Here is a 17436-nt window from a genome sequence, read left to right as displayed (position 1 = left end):
TAAATATATATATATATATATATATATAAATTTATGTATCATGTGAAAAATAAAAGAACAATACAAATGGTATGAGACACACTAGTAGTGATATATAGATTAGAAAGAAAAGAAAGATGAAAACCAAATCATATATAAGTAATTTAGTGAGTTGAGGTTAGAATATCCTGAAAAGAGTGAAATCTAAGACAAAAGAAGCTGAACTATGCCTCATGGAAAATACTACATTTGAACCAAACAGAGTATTAAAATAGAAGATAAAATATGTTATTCAAATATGGCATTAAAAACCATCCAGCTGAAGCATCTACAAAACCTACTCTAATAAAGGTAGGAAATCCTTTAGAAGTGGTCATGTCATAAAGAATAATTTATCATAAATAATTATTTAAATTCTAAAATTAATAACTAAAATTTTGATAGTTAATTAGATATCAGTTAAAAAATAGTTTACAAATTTTATTAATAATATAAACTATTTTATATCAATATTTTTTTAACTTTCAAAATAATATTTAATCTAGTTAATACAAAACTAGCATTGCACTATGTTTTGTTGAGCTTGAGTATCGTGTCAAAATATACAACACGAAGAATATCAAAACTTTTGAAAAACCTACTTAACTCATATTTTATTTGGATTCCGAACTTCTACATACCTGCATTCAGGATATTGGGTTATTATCTTTTAAATAGATTATTATTATTATTATTATTATTATTATTATTATTATTATTATTATTATTATTATTATTATTATTTATGACAAATCAATTAATATAATATGATAGATAATATAACTTCTACTTACTCTTTCTCCTGTTTCTGTGCATTATTTGTTAATTGAAAGTTCATGAATTTGATGTTAATGATAATTCATGTCTTCTCTGTTTAATGTGGTAAAGTGTGTAAAAAAACTACTACAACCAATCAAAAGTTATTACTGGTAAGGTTACTACTGAGTAAAAGTAAATAGATTATTTACTTTTTCTTATTAAATTCTTGACAAATTCTTTGTGCATTGAACTTGCATTTTATCACCTTTCAAAATTTTCAAAATTCCCTCTATTTGAATTCAAAAAATACAATTTTAAAATTAAAATCTAATTTTGGAAAAGTAAATCCAGAATGCAATAAATACATTATGGAAAAAAAATCCAAAATACAAAATTTGAAAATACAATCTGGAAAAGAATTTTCAGAATTCAAAAATATGTTATGAAAATTCAAATCTGGAAATATATTTTAGAAAAATGGTTCCAAAAGTATTTTTTTTATCCGTACCTTAATTTTATTTAAGGTTATTTTGTCATTTGCAGGGGTATTTTCGTCATTTCACTGGAAAATTGAGTGCAAAATGACATTGATATGGTGGAGGAAGAATTTGCCTAAATTCTCTTACAAAACAAATTAATTAAAAAAATAAGCATTTTGTGAGAGAAAAAATTATGCACTAGTAATGTAAAAGGGTTTTACTATGTAGTTGATCTTGAACAATTATGCATGATAAACTTGTTGACTCATAATAGTGGTAACTTATGATTGGATGATAATGTTGTCTTACATTAGTATAACATGCTCATTAAACTCTTTTTTATACTAAGCAAAATACTTATTGTTAATTATTTTGGTTGGAGAAGTTAAGTTGACTTTAGTGGCCATCATCACACATGAGTGGCCCTACCATAGACTCAAAGTCTTGGTCAACTATTACTAAGTTTTTGCCTATGGATGACTAAACCTTTCTTAATAGTAGTCTCTCTCAACTCTCTTGTTCATTCTGCAATCCAAGCCTGAAAAAGGTACAAACGTGCATCAATTGTTCAGGGAATTTTGGTTCATCAGCTCTTAATCCAAGGTTTGGTTCATCCTCATTTGTTGCATGCTGCACTGCTTCATATCTGCAATACGTAGTTGACTGTTTTATGCTTGGATTTAATGTCAAAAGATACTACCGAAAACAGCATTTAGGAACCAAAGAAGCACACATGTTTTGAATGATTTTGTTTTACTCTCTTGGACTTTGTTTATTGGTAAATAATGTGTGTTTAGTAGTGGAAAATTATCTTTCCAAAATCATTTGGCTGTTGGCTCTGGTGCTTTCATTCTTGAAATGTTTTTCCTTTTTTGAAATTGGAAATTTATGAGATCAAAAATATTATTCTTGAAATTTATAATTTGGTGACCTCTTGAACATTCAGGCAGTTGCTACTTTCCTAATGTTTGATGCTGTTGATTGAGATCATTGCTCAGAATATTCCCTTTCTGGCATAATTTTCAGTATGTCATAGTTGTTGGTTTAATGTGAAAATAAAAAATTAGCTGCAGAGTGCATAATTATTGTGCATACTACTACGTGAATCATGATGGACCCTCTATTAACTGGGAGTCGTTGTTTTGGTCATTATCACCATAGAAAGACCATATTTTAGTATGTCAAGAACAGCTGTTTCAGAGTAGGTATAATCACATTGAATAGTTTATGGGTTATCAATAAGTTCATTTTAAACATACCATTATTATTGCTATTATAGTAAAATAGTATAAAAGAGAGAGGATGCTTAGGATTTTACTGAGGACTTTTTATCATAAAAATATATTGTTCCGGTACACCCAATAGTTTCACATCGTTTTGTATGGAGGGCACCCCTATGAAATCATACATAATGCTGAAAAGTATAAATGTTGAAGCCTTTTGATTGCAGGAAAATGGCTGAAATAGGTGCAGCTGTGGCGTCAACATTAATAGAGCGTGTGGTGGATGCAATTATAGGTCGTGCTAGATATTTATTGTATTTCAAAAAATCTGTTGTTGATCTTCGAAAATCAAAGAGAGAGTTGGAGAAGTCATTGCAGCACATTAGAGAACGTGCTCAAGAAGCTGCTACAAATGCAGAGAAGATTGTGCAACCAGTTGAAGAGTGGCTGAAAGATGTGGAAAGGGTTTTGGAAGATGTGCAGGGGCTGGAAGAAAGGGTGGAAGAAAGTCAATGCCGTTTGAACATGACATTTAAGTATTCTCTAGCAAAAGAGGTGATATGCATGACGATGCAAATGAAAGTGGTCAACAACAATAACAAATTTGAGCCATTTTCACACCCCATTAAACTCTCAAGCATGAATTACTTCTTTCCCAAAGACTTTGTGGCATTGGATTCTAGGATGCCAGTTTATGAAGAGCTGCTGCAGGCAATCCAAGATGAGAGGAGCAATGTGATTGGAGTGGTTGGCGTGGGAGGATCAGGTAAAAGCACTTTAGCAAGAGTGGTGGGGAAGCAAATAGAGGAGTCAAAGCTTTTTGACAAGGTGGTTATGACAATTGTGTCTCAAGATCTCAAATTGAGGGACATTCAAGGTCAAATTGCTGATCACTTGAGCTTTTCATTGATGGAAGAGACAGAACTTGGCAGGGCACTACGGTTATCTCACAGGTTAAAAACTGAGAAGATTCTCATCATCTTGGATGGTGCATGGGAGAAGCTGGACTTGGAAGCTATTGGGATTCCATTGAATGAGAATGACAAGAGATGTTGCGTCCTCCTCACCACCCGCAACCAAGAAGTTTGCACCTCAATGAACTGCCAAAGAATGATTGAACTCTCTATATTAAATGAAGATGAAGGTTGGAATTTGTTCAAGCAACGTGCACAAATAGATGATGATTCTCCAGATGAATTGAGAGAGGTGGCAAGGAGAGTCTTTGACAAATGCAAAGGACTGCTAGTTGCCATTCTTGCAGTGGCAAGAACTTTGAAGGGAAAGACTTTTACCAGCTGGGAATTGGCATTACTTAGACTAGAAACTTCTGAATCAATTGATGTTCAAGAGGGCTTGGCAAGTACCTATGAATGCAATGAATTGGAGGAAATAATTTGCTTGGATTCAAAGGATGCAGGACAACTTAGATACCTCTATGCCCCTTCCCAGCCACTTTTCCCCAAACTAAGGAAAATCTTAATTAAAGGATGCATCAAATTGAGAAAAATCTTCTTCCCAAGCATGGTTTCAAGCCTCCCAGAGTTGAGAGAGCTGTCTGTACAAGATTGCAATGAATTGGTAGAAATTGTTTCTTCAGAGGAAGCTAGACAATTGCCAAACCTATCTTTTCAATCTCAACAAGTTTCTTTCCCCAAATTGGGGCTGATTGAGATTGAAAGATGCAACAAATTGAAATCAATTTTCTTTGCAACCATTGTTTCAAGCCTATCAGAGTTGACACAGTTGTCTATATGCAACTGCAACAACTTAGAGGAAATAATTTCTTCAGATTCCGAGGAAATACAGAAGCATAGAAATGTAAATGCTCCTTTCCCACAATTCTTCCCTAAACTATGGAGGATTAGCATTCAGAATTGCAACAAATTGAAAACATTCTTCTCTGCTACCACCATTACAAGTCTACCAGGGTTGCAACAACTAATAGTAAAGGACTGCAACACATGGGAAGAAATAATTTCTCTGGATTCTGATCAAGCAGGACAATCTAGAAACCAATATCCTCTTTACAATCAAGAAGACTGTTTCCCCAAACTTAGAAGCGTCCAGATTGAAAGATGCAACTCATTGAAAACAATCTTTATCATGGAAATTGTTTCAACCCTTCCTGAGTTGTTTGAGTTGACTGTAAAGGGTTGTGATGAATGGGTGAAAATAATGTCCTTAGGTTCGATGCAAGCAAAACAAGCCGGAAATCTATCTGCTCATTCCAAACAAATTTGTTTCAACAAACTGCAGAAAATTGAAATTGAAAGTTGCAAAAGATTGAAAACAATTTTCTTTACAGACATTGTTACAAGCCTTCCGGAGTTAGAACAAATAGTTGTAAAGAACTGCAATGAGTGGGAGAGCATAGTTTCTTTACATTCAAAGGAAGAAAGACAGCATAGATTTCTTTCTGCTTCTTCCCAAGAAGTTTCTTTCCCCAAATTGAGGAAGATTGTAATCGAGAAATGTAACAAATTGAAAGCAATCTTTTCTACAACCATTGTCACAAGCCTACCGGAGTTGGAGCAATTGATTGTAAAGGACTGCAATGAATTTGAGGAAATAATTTCCTTGGATTCAGATGAAGCTGGAGGACTTAAAACCTCATGTGCTCCTTCCCAACAAGTTTCCTTTCCAAATCTGGGAAGTATTAGTATTGAAAGATGCTCCAAATTTAAAAGAATGTTTTACATGGTTATTGTTAATATCCTACCAATGTTGGAACAATTGGTTGTAAAGGATTGCAATGAATGGGAGGAAATGATTTCCTTAGATTCAGTGAAAGCAAATGAACATGGAAATATTTCTGCTCCTTCCCATCATATTTGTTTTCCTAGACTGACAAAGATTGAGATTGAAGGCTGCAATAGATTGAGAGCAATTTTCTCCTCAACCATTGTTACAAGACTGCCAATGTTGGAGCAACTATCTGTAAAGGACTGCAGTGAATGTGAGGATATAATTTCCTTGGATTCACAGGAAGCAAGACAATTTACAAGCCAACTCGCCCCTTTCCAACAAGTTTGTTTCCCCAAACTGAGGAAGATTGGTATAGAATGTTGCAACAAATTGAAAGCAATTTTTTCCACAACCTTAGTTACTAGACTGCCAAGGTTGGAGCATCTGAGAATCGACAACTGCAATGAACTGGAGGAAATAGTTTCTGTAGATTCTGTGAAAATAAACCAACTTAGAAAGCAATATGATCGTTCCCAACAAAGTTATTTCCCTATGCTGCAGAGGGTATTGGTCAACAGATGCAACAAATTGAAAAAAATCTTCTCAGCACCCATTGTCACTAGCCTTCCAGAGTTGGTGAATGTATGTATAAGCTATTGCAATGAATGGGAGGAAATAATTTCTTCAGATTCAGAGGAATCAAGTAAATAAGGAAACCTATCAGCAGCTTCCCAACAAGCTTTTTTCCCTAAGCTGGAATCAATTTATATTGAAAAATGCAACAAAGTGAAAACACTCTTTTGTGTAACACTTGTTACTAGTCTACCCAAGTTACAACGTCTACATGTAGTGGGATGCAATGAATGGGAGGAAATCATTTCTTTAGGTTCAAGGAAAGTAGGACAGAATAAAAACTTCCTTAATCCTTGCCAAAACAAATGTTTCCCTAAGCTAAAAAGAATTTGGGTTGAGGGATGCAACAAATTGAAAACAATCTTGTTTTTAAGCATTGTATCAAGACTACCAAACTTGGAATACCTGTTTGTTGACAATTGCAACAATTTGGAGGCGATAATTTCTCCATATTCAATGGAAGCAGCGCAATCTAGAAACCTATCAGGTCGTCCAAATCAGGTTAGATTCCCCAAACTTGAAAGTATTGTGATCAGGAGATGCAGCAAAATGAAAAACATTTTCTCTACAATCACTTTATCAAGATTTCCAAAGTTAAAAGAACTTGATGTACTGGACTGCAATGAACTGGAGGATATAATTTATTCAGAAGCAAAACCACTTAGAAACCTGTCAACTTCTTCCAAACAAATCTATTTCCCCACACTACATAATATCCAAATCGAAAGATGCAACAAATTGAAAACAATCTTTTCCTCCACCACTGTTAGTAGCCTGCCAGAGTTGGAAAGTGTGATTATAGAGAATTGCAATGAATTGGAAGAAATATTTTCTTTCGTTTCAGAGGAAGAAGAACAAGTTGAAAATATATCTGCTCCCTCCCAACATGTTTGTCTGCCAAAAGTTCGAAGCATTAGAATCAAAATATGCAACAAATTGAAGTGCATATTCCCTTATTCTGTGGCATGTGAATGTCCTTCACTGGCTTTACTAGATGTAGAGTCTTGCTCTCAACTAGAACAGATTGTTAAATTTGAACATAAAGCTACAAGTGAAGAAGAAGGTGCAGGGGTGGCGGTTGATGATAATCAAGCTAAGCATTTATTGTTTCCAAATCTTGGTTTGCTAAAACTCAAGAAGTTGCCAACTATTACTGGGACTTTCCCTTGGTATGAACCCCAAAATTGTCAGTTGATCATAGAAGAGTGCCCCAAGTATTTGTGGTTCACTTAATGTGCCTCACCACACAGGTACACCACTAACTATTCTGCTACATTTTTTTCTAGTGTTGATTTAAAATGGCATTCACCAATTTAATTAAGGAATGTCAGTTTCTGTGATTTCTGTTTTGTTGGAAAATGTTCTCTTATCCAGTTAGTAGTTATAGTTCAGGAAATATAAACATTATAAATCAAGCATGAGATTAACTCGTTGGATTTAATTCCAAGTTGTGAATGATTTTATCAACTCAAAGATGTAAATTATAGTGTTGTTTGTGAATTAAAGTATGATAATATAGTAAGTACTGGACTTCCTCTTTTTCCCTTTATATTTAAAGGAATACATGTTTTTCTTTATGTCAGTGGCTAAGCAGGGAAGCAAGCTGGTGGTGTGGTCCCCATGGCTGCTAGAACTCTTACTCTCTCGGAGCCTCTTGGTGTCTCAGTTCCTTCATAAGGGTGGTTCTTTCCTCTGCAGTTTCCTCCACATGCAACTTAGCTCTGTTTTATTTCTTTGCTTAACTTAAGTGCTTGTTTATGTACTTTGTGTGTGTGAAATTTGTCTAAATTTAAAAGTGTGTTGCACAATGATCCAAGTAATTATTGATTGTTAATGGAATTTAAAGGACTTTGTTCGAAGTATCTATCTTCAAGAAATCATTGTAATATTATCGATCGAACTAATAAATATCCAAAATGTTTATTGCTCATCTTCTCTCAATTAGAATTTTCCTTTTGATTCAAGGTAAAACTGATTTCAATAAAAGAATGATTTTGTTAGAACCCGACAGAAAAAGGAGTTTTTTCTTTTTCCTTTTGTCCAAGTGGGATCATGGAGTTGGGGCATTATACTTTTCTCGACTCATTTCATCGAAACTATGCCTCAATTCAGTTGCATTCTTGAAATAGAGATGTAAAGATTGATTGGTAGTGACTGATGATTTTTTCATTTCTTCAACATTATTGGACTAAAGTGGTACACAATGATCCCAGAATAAGTAAGCGCCAAATTTCAAGAATGCTTAATTAATGCACATTCTTTTACTTCCAACTAGCATGTCTAGAGGTCCTACAGGTGCCTGAAAGGAAACTATATATAGATGCTGCAATAAATACATAAAGGTCTAGTTGATGTTAAGTTACTTTCCCGTCATAACAATGGAATTCAAATTCAATACCAATTTGAGTGTTGGTAAGAAACAAGAACTGTATTTAGTATATATACAAGAAAAATACTGGTAATATGATCAAAATACAATTTCATACTAGAAAGCAAAAATGATAAAATTTGATCGATTACAATCTGTTGTGTTCTGCAACATATCTTGTCAAGATCAAACAATGTCAAAATTGACTGATTGCGTACATATTTTTACAGAATATAAGTGATGTTGATCGTAGGAAGGCATTATATCCCAAAAAATTGTTCACTCAAAGAAACTTCAAAAGAACTTTGACACCACAATTCCAATTCCAATAGGGAACATAAACCTGTGTCTCTTGATGAAATGTGGCAAAACAACTGGCATGTCGCTGGAAGATTATTACGTGCCCTTTGGTCTTTAGAGAACATTGCTTCGATACACATATAATTCATGAAAGCAGGCTTCAGTGAATAGTTAACTAAGAATTTAATAACTAAGGACAAAAATGTAACTTCTGCAAAATACTCAAAATATTAACATTTGAGCAACAAAATAGAATTTATACTTCATGGTTAAAATGCACTAAAAAATTCCTAGAAATTGCACAAATGGGAATTTTCGTATGATCTAAACTTCAACATGCATGATTCCATTTTCATCTATGATAACATGCAACGTGTATGTTTCTGGATGAATACTAGAGTATGAAGAGACAATATATTCATTTGTCAATGAATAAAATAAAAGATTAGGCTATGATTTGTGTCATTAAACTGGAATCTGAGAAAAGGCTTACTTTTGGTGGATAATGGTTTCAGATGCTATCTTCTTGTTCTTCCATCTCCTCAAGAATAACATATTTGGCTGCAGCATCTCCTGAAGGCTCTGCCACGTCACTGCCACTAGCTTGGCCCTTCTGAAGCTTAAGGTATCTGATTTTTCAAAACAACAGAACAAACGCACTTACTGGCTGCCATTAAATAGAGAGGAAATATCACATCTGAGAGAAACACGAGTATGGCTTCCTTAAACCCTAGATAGTATGTGTACAAGAATTACATGTTATCATTGAAGCTATTATGTTGTATTATTAGATCGAACAAAACTTGCAGTTCCATTGTTTTACATATAATAAATTGAGTATAAAATTGGTTATACATGACAAATTCAGCACTATACATACGATTTGACATTGAACTTTCCAACTGTGACCTATTAGTACAAGCAAATAAACTACAAATATCATGTAATTAAACCTTCCCTTCAAGTTTTGGAAGTGGGAAATATAGACTAAAATAATTATTCAATTCAATTATCCCCCTCAATGTGGCAGAAAACTTAAAAATAACACATTTTATTGTTATCACAGAATAAATTAAAATTTGAGAAAAGAATGCACATTTGACTGATATTGTTTCTTGAAGAATACGTTACATGATGACTTACTTGTACCAATTAAACAAACTGACACCAATCATAATAGTTAATAGTCCAAATCCTTTCAACCAAGTGAATTGATCATGGAAGTACAATACTGCAACCTACACAAAAAAACAACATAAAACCAAAAGAGTAAGATGTACAAGCAGAAAACCCAGATGTGAGGGGTAAACAAACACATCAACTCATCTATTCATTTAATACACAGCATTATATAAGTAGAAATGTAGAATAATGCATATCTGTTGCATTATATGCATAATGCAAATCTATACATTATGAGCAGATGTTGAAACTCAAGAATCAGTTAGTGCTCAAGTTAAAACATGTAAAAAACTATACAGCAATACGGAATTGACAAATTACCCTAATTCAATCTAAATACAACAACTAACTAAAGTAGAAATAAAAAGGACAGCTCTAATCAATAATTTGAAATAGTACAGCTGGATTCTAACATCACATTCAAACCAAAATATGAAACTTCTTTGTTTTAAGGTTTCTAGGTCTGTATGATCCTTAACTAATTTCTGTCTTATATGGACTAACAGGAGTCAATGAAAGAGAGAAAAAAAAGTGTGCAATTTGTCTTGCAAATAACTAACAGTTCCATGAATGCTAATTTTTTCCCCTTTATGTATTAAAATGAATGCCAATGTTTAGCTTAGCAACTATTGTAATAAATTCGGTACATGAAAGCATACGCTGCAAAAATGTAATTCTGATACGTTTACACCACAGAAGTGAAACTTGGTAGGATAGAAATATTTGATTGAATAATAAGAGGGACAGACACTGGATAACTATATCAACAAATGGTAATATCATCCAAAATATAATGGTACCATACCAATATGGTGACTGCCTCTTTAACAACCCCAGCTATTGTCACTGTAACAGCACTAGTTACTGAGACCAGAACATATTCTGTTAGCACCTGCAAGAACATCAAGATCCAAAAGTCAGTGTGAAGAAAGAATAAAGTTAGGTAATATGACAGTAAACCAAAGCCTGTTCAGGACAAGTGTAACAAGCAAAATTAAACAATAACTAACAAGCATAGAATTGTTAAGACTCCTCCTTGAGTTTTAGGAGGAAAGAGATATAAAAAAATATACATGTATCTTAAAGGGAATACACAGCCTTACCATAAAAAAAGCAATTGTGCCACCAAGAAGCATCAGCAAGCAACTTCGAGTAATATGCACTGAATTATCAAAGTACTTGTTTTCTTGGAATTCATCCCATGGATCTAAAGCAAGGGAAAGAAGGGCAGTTGCCACAGCCATTACTGGAGTTACATAGCTCATCAGTGTAAGTGGATTTTTCAGACCTGAAATCATTTGAAAAAAGCATAAAAAAAAATTCTTAAAATATAACAGCAGTTACAAAATCTTAACTCGAAAGTAAACTTGGACAAAGAAAAATGACTCAATGCTAGATCAAGTGAAAATTTAAAAAGATGAAAACACTAGAACATGTCAATATAAAAAGTTAGCCTCACTAAGTCTTCAAATAAATAATTAGGCTCTATAATTTTAGAACTTCAAAGTCCACATCAATGCTTGGAGTGCTCTAAATCTCTTGAGCCAATTTTGGTCTTTCCCTTTATCTTTTTGGCTTTGAGGAGGATTCCTGATCCTCTTCCAGTATTTTTTCCTCCTTCTATTAAGTTATTTTACTAAAAGGAAAAAAAATCAATTTCTTGATACATAATTAAATTAACAGTTGCATATGCTATTTTCTATTTATTAACTACTCCACATTTATTAATTTCTTCAGGAGCTTAATAATAAATAACCTTGTGTTAAAATATAAGATTCCAGGATTTAAAATATATTGATTGCAATTAAATTCAGATTTCAATTTTCACAAGGTAAGCAATGATAGTTGTTTTAAAATATATGGAAGGTACATATGCAAAGAAAACACAGGACTCCAATAATTTCAGCAAGAAGGCAACTGCTTTATTAATCTAATTTTGGATTATAAAATCTACTGTGAAGCAACAGAAGTATTTAGTTGATGAGCTGAAGGAAAAACCAAGGGTTAGGGCAGTACAAACTTTCAAAAGAAGCAACATCCCTCTGACAGTTGAAGTAACCATTACTGATGCATCAGCTTTTCAGCAAGGAGACTCCAACAATAGGTGTACAATTAATTTCTTAGAGATGCATCATTAATCTTCTTTTTTTCAATGTTTTTTTTTCGTTATTTTTCTTAGGAGGATTGCTTGTCCTCCTTACTCTTCAAAATTCTTTCTCTTAATCTCAATAAATTTATTTCTTTTTACACACAAAATAATAGCTACTAAAATATATGGTAACCGGTATTTCCAAAACTTCGATGTCTAAAATACGTAGGCATAAAGCACCATTTCTGAACCAGCAATTTACACTATTTGGTCACATAAATTAATGTGTCCAGAAAGGAACAAAAGAATGCATAGTGACTGAAAAATGAATAAACTGGCAGAAATGAATGTCAAATTAATGAATTGATGGAGCAAAACCATCAAAAAATAAATAAATTTAAAAAACCAATTATATAATTAAGTGAAACAATTCATCCAATATATCATATAAATTTAGTAAAATTAATATTCTCAGACATGAAGTTATGCAGAGCACATACCGTAGGCTTCTTTCTTTCAATTTGGTTTTCAGTTCAACACGAATGGCAAGAATGCAAATCAGGTTCCAATACAATAAAATGAAGCAATGTATCAGAATGTATGGTTGACAAAAACAGGAAAAATAAGGGCATGAATGTGTTTCTGGGTCTGTTTTGTGTAGACAGACATGTAGATATCAAATATCCATAGAAATGATAATGCAAATATAATACCTGCAAAAGGATCTGAGTCATACACCAACGAAACCCAGACATAACAGCAGCAAGCATAACAAGTACAAACCCCCAGAAGTCAAACTCGGTCTCTTTTGAAACTGCAGCACACCAAAATAAATTAAAGATGAAAGGTTTGAATTCTCAATTTGATATAAATTCCTAAACCTTATAAAATGCAATTTGACGAATTTTGGTTTAATTCTCAAACATTATCAGAAAAAAACAATAGTTTTAATTGGTAGAAAATTTCTAACAAAAAATATGAAGAGTTTATTGGCTGTTTCAGATTCTGAAAACATTTTTGTTGATTAAGCTTCAAACTAAATTATAGGAATAAATGCTGGATGTATTTCATTTTGGAATTGAAGAAAAGTCTTCCACACCAAAAAAATCAGAAAGTATATTCAACGACACAGGCTAAGATGCAAAAATCCTTTATAGCTATGCTGCTTATTCTCAGAAGGTTTACATGCTCTATATATATACTTTATCATTGAGCTTGTAGGCAGCCAAACTGGCTCAGGTGCTTCAGACTCTAAGTGAAAATAAATGCATATAAAAATAGCATATTATGATAGGTACCAGAAACGTAAAAAGGAAACAAAAACAGAGGTTCTTCTATATATCTCTTTCCTCCGAATTCTTACCACTCGATTATTGCTTAACCCCTCAATCCTCTCATCATTACATTTATGTATCCTCCCATGCAGAATGTACTCAAAATGTCACCTCCCTGTTAACCACATGCACAGGCAATCACTTTAGAGCCACCCATCCCACCTAACATCCCTTCCCAATCTGTTCTAGCTCTCTCATCATCTTTAACCCAATAGCCTTCCCTTTATCACTTAAAAATTTAATAATAGGGGAATATTTACCATATTACTACCACAAAAGTGAAGGAGGATATAATACCTGTTAATAATATGCCAACAGAGATGACTAAGATGATGCCTGAGAGTTTAAGGCTTGGTGTCTCCAACCTTCCAACCAAAATTTACAAAGAGATGTCAGAAAACAAGCATAAATGAATATATATGACCTACAGGATGCATAACCAAAAATGCAATCATTTGATAGAGAAAAATAGCAGCATGAAAAAGTATAACAGAAATTAGAAAATAAAATATTAATTGAAATAATTGTTAGCATGTCAATTTTAAAAGAATTACACCTTCCCACAGCATAAATAACTATTGCTGAAAGTAATGATTGATGACTGCAAATGCCTAATTCCTTCAAGGTTACACAAAATTTCATGATAAGTGTGCTTTCATTAATAAAAAAAAGCCTAAAAACTATCTTATTGATGCAGCTGCTTAAATTTTAGAATGTTTAACATTTACTCAAAGAATCATACAATCGGATTATGAAGGCAAAATGACTGGGAACACACCTGAAAGCAAAAGCAAACAGAAGGAGAAAAATTGGAGCAGCAGATTTACACTGCAAGAGAAAAAGGAAAGGTAAATAAGAAGAATAGTTACTTGCATTAAAACGAGGTAAAATGTAGAATCTAATCTAATGAACACTACACAAAGAAAAATAGAATAAATGAACATATATCTATCTCATTATACATGAAAGAGAAATGTCACAAACCATTGTAGCAAACGTGACAGAGATGAAAACTAGAGATGCATTGCTCAAGTTAACATCCATTGCAGTTCCAAAAGCAGTTGGTACAACTGTTAAAGGCAAAGTCCATCTGTGGCATTAGTTGATATAAAAGTTAATGTAACAAGTGATGAGAAATCTGCAGAAAAAGTGTGCTTCAAGGTATAAGGTTAGCAAAAGAAACAAAAGAAGAAAGAGTAACAGAGTCAACCATCCTAGGAGTTGTTCAATCATTTCATATTGCTAGCAAATTTGTGCATACTCAGATCGGTAAATAACAATAATTGCTATTTGCTGGAACATAGGTAAGCTCCCATAATGATAAACAGAAGTATGGGAGTAGTTTCACAAAATTAAGCATCAGATATTTTAATTTTTTAGTAGAAAAGGGTGATAAGTTGAGCTCATTTGTCTCACCATGTAAACAAACACTCAACCTACAAACATGAAAGTGTAGTATGTTTGACTCCGTCTTTATTCCAAGCTACAAAAATGTTACTAGTTTGGACCAAACTACTACTACTACTACAACCTGGAGATTCAAGTAGAAAAAAAAATGAGAAAACTAATTCCTATTTTGAGAAAAGTTATCACCACAAAAAACTACAAATGATTTTAAATCAAAAGTAGCAGTGCAACTATAACTGAAGTCATTCCGCATTTATAACAGTCATTAAGTGATATGAAAAATCACTACCCAAAATGTTTTTAGAAGAAACAACATTACATACCTATTCCATATAATAAAGTGGTGGAGAGAGTTAAAACCTATTATAACAAGAACTGGTGGATACAGGAATCAAAAATTTACCTCTCAAAAAGTAATCCCTCCAAGAAATGACAACATTAGTCTCAAACCTATGAGACCAAAACCAGGTGATAAATTTTGATAGAACAGCTTGCATTGTAAAGTGGATAGTATTCATTAAAAAAGGAGCTGGGAACTTTCCCATATGATCTCCCAATAGACTTTTATTATACCTGTTCAAAATATTTTGGAATAAGAAATGGAGGAAAAAAGGATATGCATCAGAAACAATAGACAGGATAAATACACCAGCAATGACAAAAGGGTAAACAAGGAACTTACAGGGTCAAAAAGAGACTGAAAGTGTACCACATAAGTATCAAAAACAATGTCTTCAAGATATTTGCTAGATGAATAGGATTCTGGGAGCTTTTATCCAATGATTCATCATCACCCACAGAAATGTAGGAATCAACATCACTTGTTCCTCTTTCAGACTTGTCCTCAATGTCAAAAGATGCATACTTCTCGGATCCATTACCTCTCCGGTGAACAAAATCATCATCCATCGTATCAATACCGTTAGTTTGCATACTCCTCTGCCGAAACTTTTGGTGAAAGAATCTCTCTCTATCTAAAGCTCTGCTCTGCAGCTCATTCTTTTGAGGAATAGGTAACGCGAAATCAGAGTCCTCTTCTAAACTAACATCTTCGTTACCTAATTGCTGATCCAAACGGATTCTTTCATCATCATCTTCACACCAGCGTGAAAAGGAAAGTTCTCTACGAATGGACGGTCCTAAGCTTTCACTGACAACATCATCAACCTCTGTAAAATCACCATTCTCTGAATCCAATTCACTCTGTACCATCTCCTATTATCCATGTATGTACTCTTCCATCCAACTTATGTTTAATATCATCACTTGTTACCAAATCCAACAACATAAGCACACTTCAGTGCATAACACAACTAGTGCTGGACTGCTGTTCAGGCACAGGACTGCCTCTATGATCAAATCGTCACGTGGGGACCCACTGATACTAAGTAAATAAAAATAGGCTCAATTTATTTCAGTCCAAAAAAAGAACCAGCTCCAGAGCTCTTAGATACCCACTCTATAGTGTGGCTTAGATTAAACTAAAGACTAGATCTTTACATGTACAAGTTCAAGAAGTCTGAATTTCATGCCATATGACTAAATCTACCATAAGTCATAACTAAATCTAAACAAAACCATATTACAATACAAACTGGTAAGAAAGCATAGAGGAAAATAAAAAAATCTCGCTAAAATTTATATTGAAATTGATTGAAAAAGCAACAAACCCCTCAACTACCTATTATCACGGTACGCCCCAAAACAGCTTGATACTTAAAAATAATAAGAGTAATCAATGAAGACTTTCATTTGCAACACAAGAATAGGCAAATACATATTCAAGGTTGTTTTGTTCTGCAGTGCCATTTTTAAACCGGCCCAAAATCAGTTCATAGTCATCAAGCGTAAAGCTGAATAAAAAGATCATTACTTTGATGCAAGCTGAGAGATATAAATTCCCATTTGAACTAACATTACCTCGTACAAGTCAAACAAGAAAAAGTCCATAAAAATGCAACCTTTGGGATACACACGGGCTTTTGATGATACCCATCATGAAACTTTGATTAAAAAAATTAATGTTAATTTCCTGGAAGCATGGAACTAACCTGGGGATGATCGACAGAGAGAAAAAGAACGAAACAGATCTGAATTTGAAGGCGTTGGATCTGAAACTTGGTCTGAATGAAAGGTGCGTTGGGCGTTTCGCGGAATTTGTTTGAAGGTTATTGTCTTGCACAACACCAGAGTCACCAACCTGTTGTTAATGCTGATTATTATCGATTTATTGCCCTCTAACAAAGTATTGATGTTTTTTTGTTATCATTTGACGCATAATCAATATTGGTCCATAGATTTTTTGCTTTGCATCCATTTTTTTCTTTTATTTGAAATACTTTGCTTTCAATTTTGGAAAAATGGTTGGACAGGTAAAGTAGGTGGAAGACAGAATTGGTCGACACGATTTTCAGGTGTATGTTTCACTGTTTGTAGGAAAATAATGAAATTAAGTTTTATACAAATTGTAGCAGTTATTTATGTTAGAAAAAATTATTTCGGCAATAATTTTTTATTAAAATTAATCATTATAAAAAAATCATGATTTATTAAGATAGTACAATAGATTTTGTAGACTAATTAGTAAAAAAAACATTGATCGTTACATTGTATTAACCAGTATTATTATTATAACTTAATTACATAAGGTAAAAGTTAGAGTTATTTTACAGGGAAAAATTATATTTTTAGTAGATAATTCTCTTAAAAACACTTCCACTTTTTATTCAAAGAAGTCATATTTTTGTATCACTTTAATTGGTTTTTAGTTTTCCTAACTAAAAATTTATTTGATGATATCAGTAGTATTTATTTGTGGGGTTAACTGAGAAGACATAATAACATAGGCATGATTAAAGAAATTAGTTGCATTACTAAAAAATAAACAAACTTTATTGTAACTTGAAGTGTTTTTTTAAGACTATTTTTAACTTTTTATATTTGTTCTTCCTTATTACGA

General features: G+C 33.0%; 3 protein-coding genes across 4 annotated transcripts; 2 read left to right on the top strand and 1 right to left on the bottom strand.

The window, feature by feature from the left end:
* Positions 1-1758: 1758 nt before the first annotated feature.
* On the top strand, positions 1759-7725 carry LOC137831198 (probable disease resistance protein At4g14610). The gene is made up of 3 exons (XM_068638774.1): positions 1759-1859; positions 2707-7047; positions 7381-7725. The coding sequence occupies exon 2, from the start codon at positions 2711-2713 to the stop codon at positions 5873-5875; it is 3165 nt and encodes a 1054-aa protein (XP_068494875.1). The 5' UTR covers positions 1759-1859; positions 2707-2710; the 3' UTR covers positions 5876-7047; positions 7381-7725.
* On the top strand, positions 6254-7030 carry LOC137833424 (disease resistance protein RPS2-like). Its single transcript, XM_068641775.1, has one exon. The coding sequence runs from the start codon at positions 6254-6256 to the stop codon at positions 7028-7030; it is 777 nt and encodes a 258-aa protein (XP_068497876.1).
* Positions 7726-8210: 485 nt separating the features above from the next.
* Positions 8211-16780, bottom strand: LOC137831199 (probable sugar phosphate/phosphate translocator At1g06470). 2 transcript variants are annotated; one of them, XM_068638775.1, is made up of 13 exons: positions 16529-16780; positions 15160-15861; positions 14881-15050; positions 14055-14140; positions 13849-13898; positions 13368-13435; positions 12450-12550; positions 12237-12249; positions 10751-10935; positions 10453-10539; positions 9609-9703; positions 8959-9094; positions 8211-8592 (listed from the first exon to the last, which is right to left on the bottom strand). In XM_068638775.1, exons 2-12 carry the CDS (start codon positions 15687-15689, stop codon positions 8977-8979), a joined length of 1503 nt encoding a protein of 500 aa, XP_068494876.1. In that variant the 5' UTR covers positions 15690-15861; positions 16529-16780; the 3' UTR covers positions 8211-8592; positions 8959-8976. The 2 variants fall into 2 exon arrangements, with proteins under 2 accessions (XP_068494876.1, XP_068494877.1); XM_068638776.1 differs by having other exon boundaries at positions 15160-15855; positions 16529-16678.
* Between the last annotated feature and the right edge of the window lie 656 nt (positions 16781-17436).

This window comes from Phaseolus vulgaris, chromosome 6 (genome assembly GCF_000499845.2).
Source record: "Phaseolus vulgaris cultivar G19833 chromosome 6, P. vulgaris v2.0, whole genome shotgun sequence".
NCBI classification, from domain to species: Eukaryota; Viridiplantae; Streptophyta; class Magnoliopsida; order Fabales; family Fabaceae; genus Phaseolus; species Phaseolus vulgaris.
Note: the sequence above shows the minus strand (reverse complement) of the source record. Positions and strands in the feature narration are given on the sequence as shown.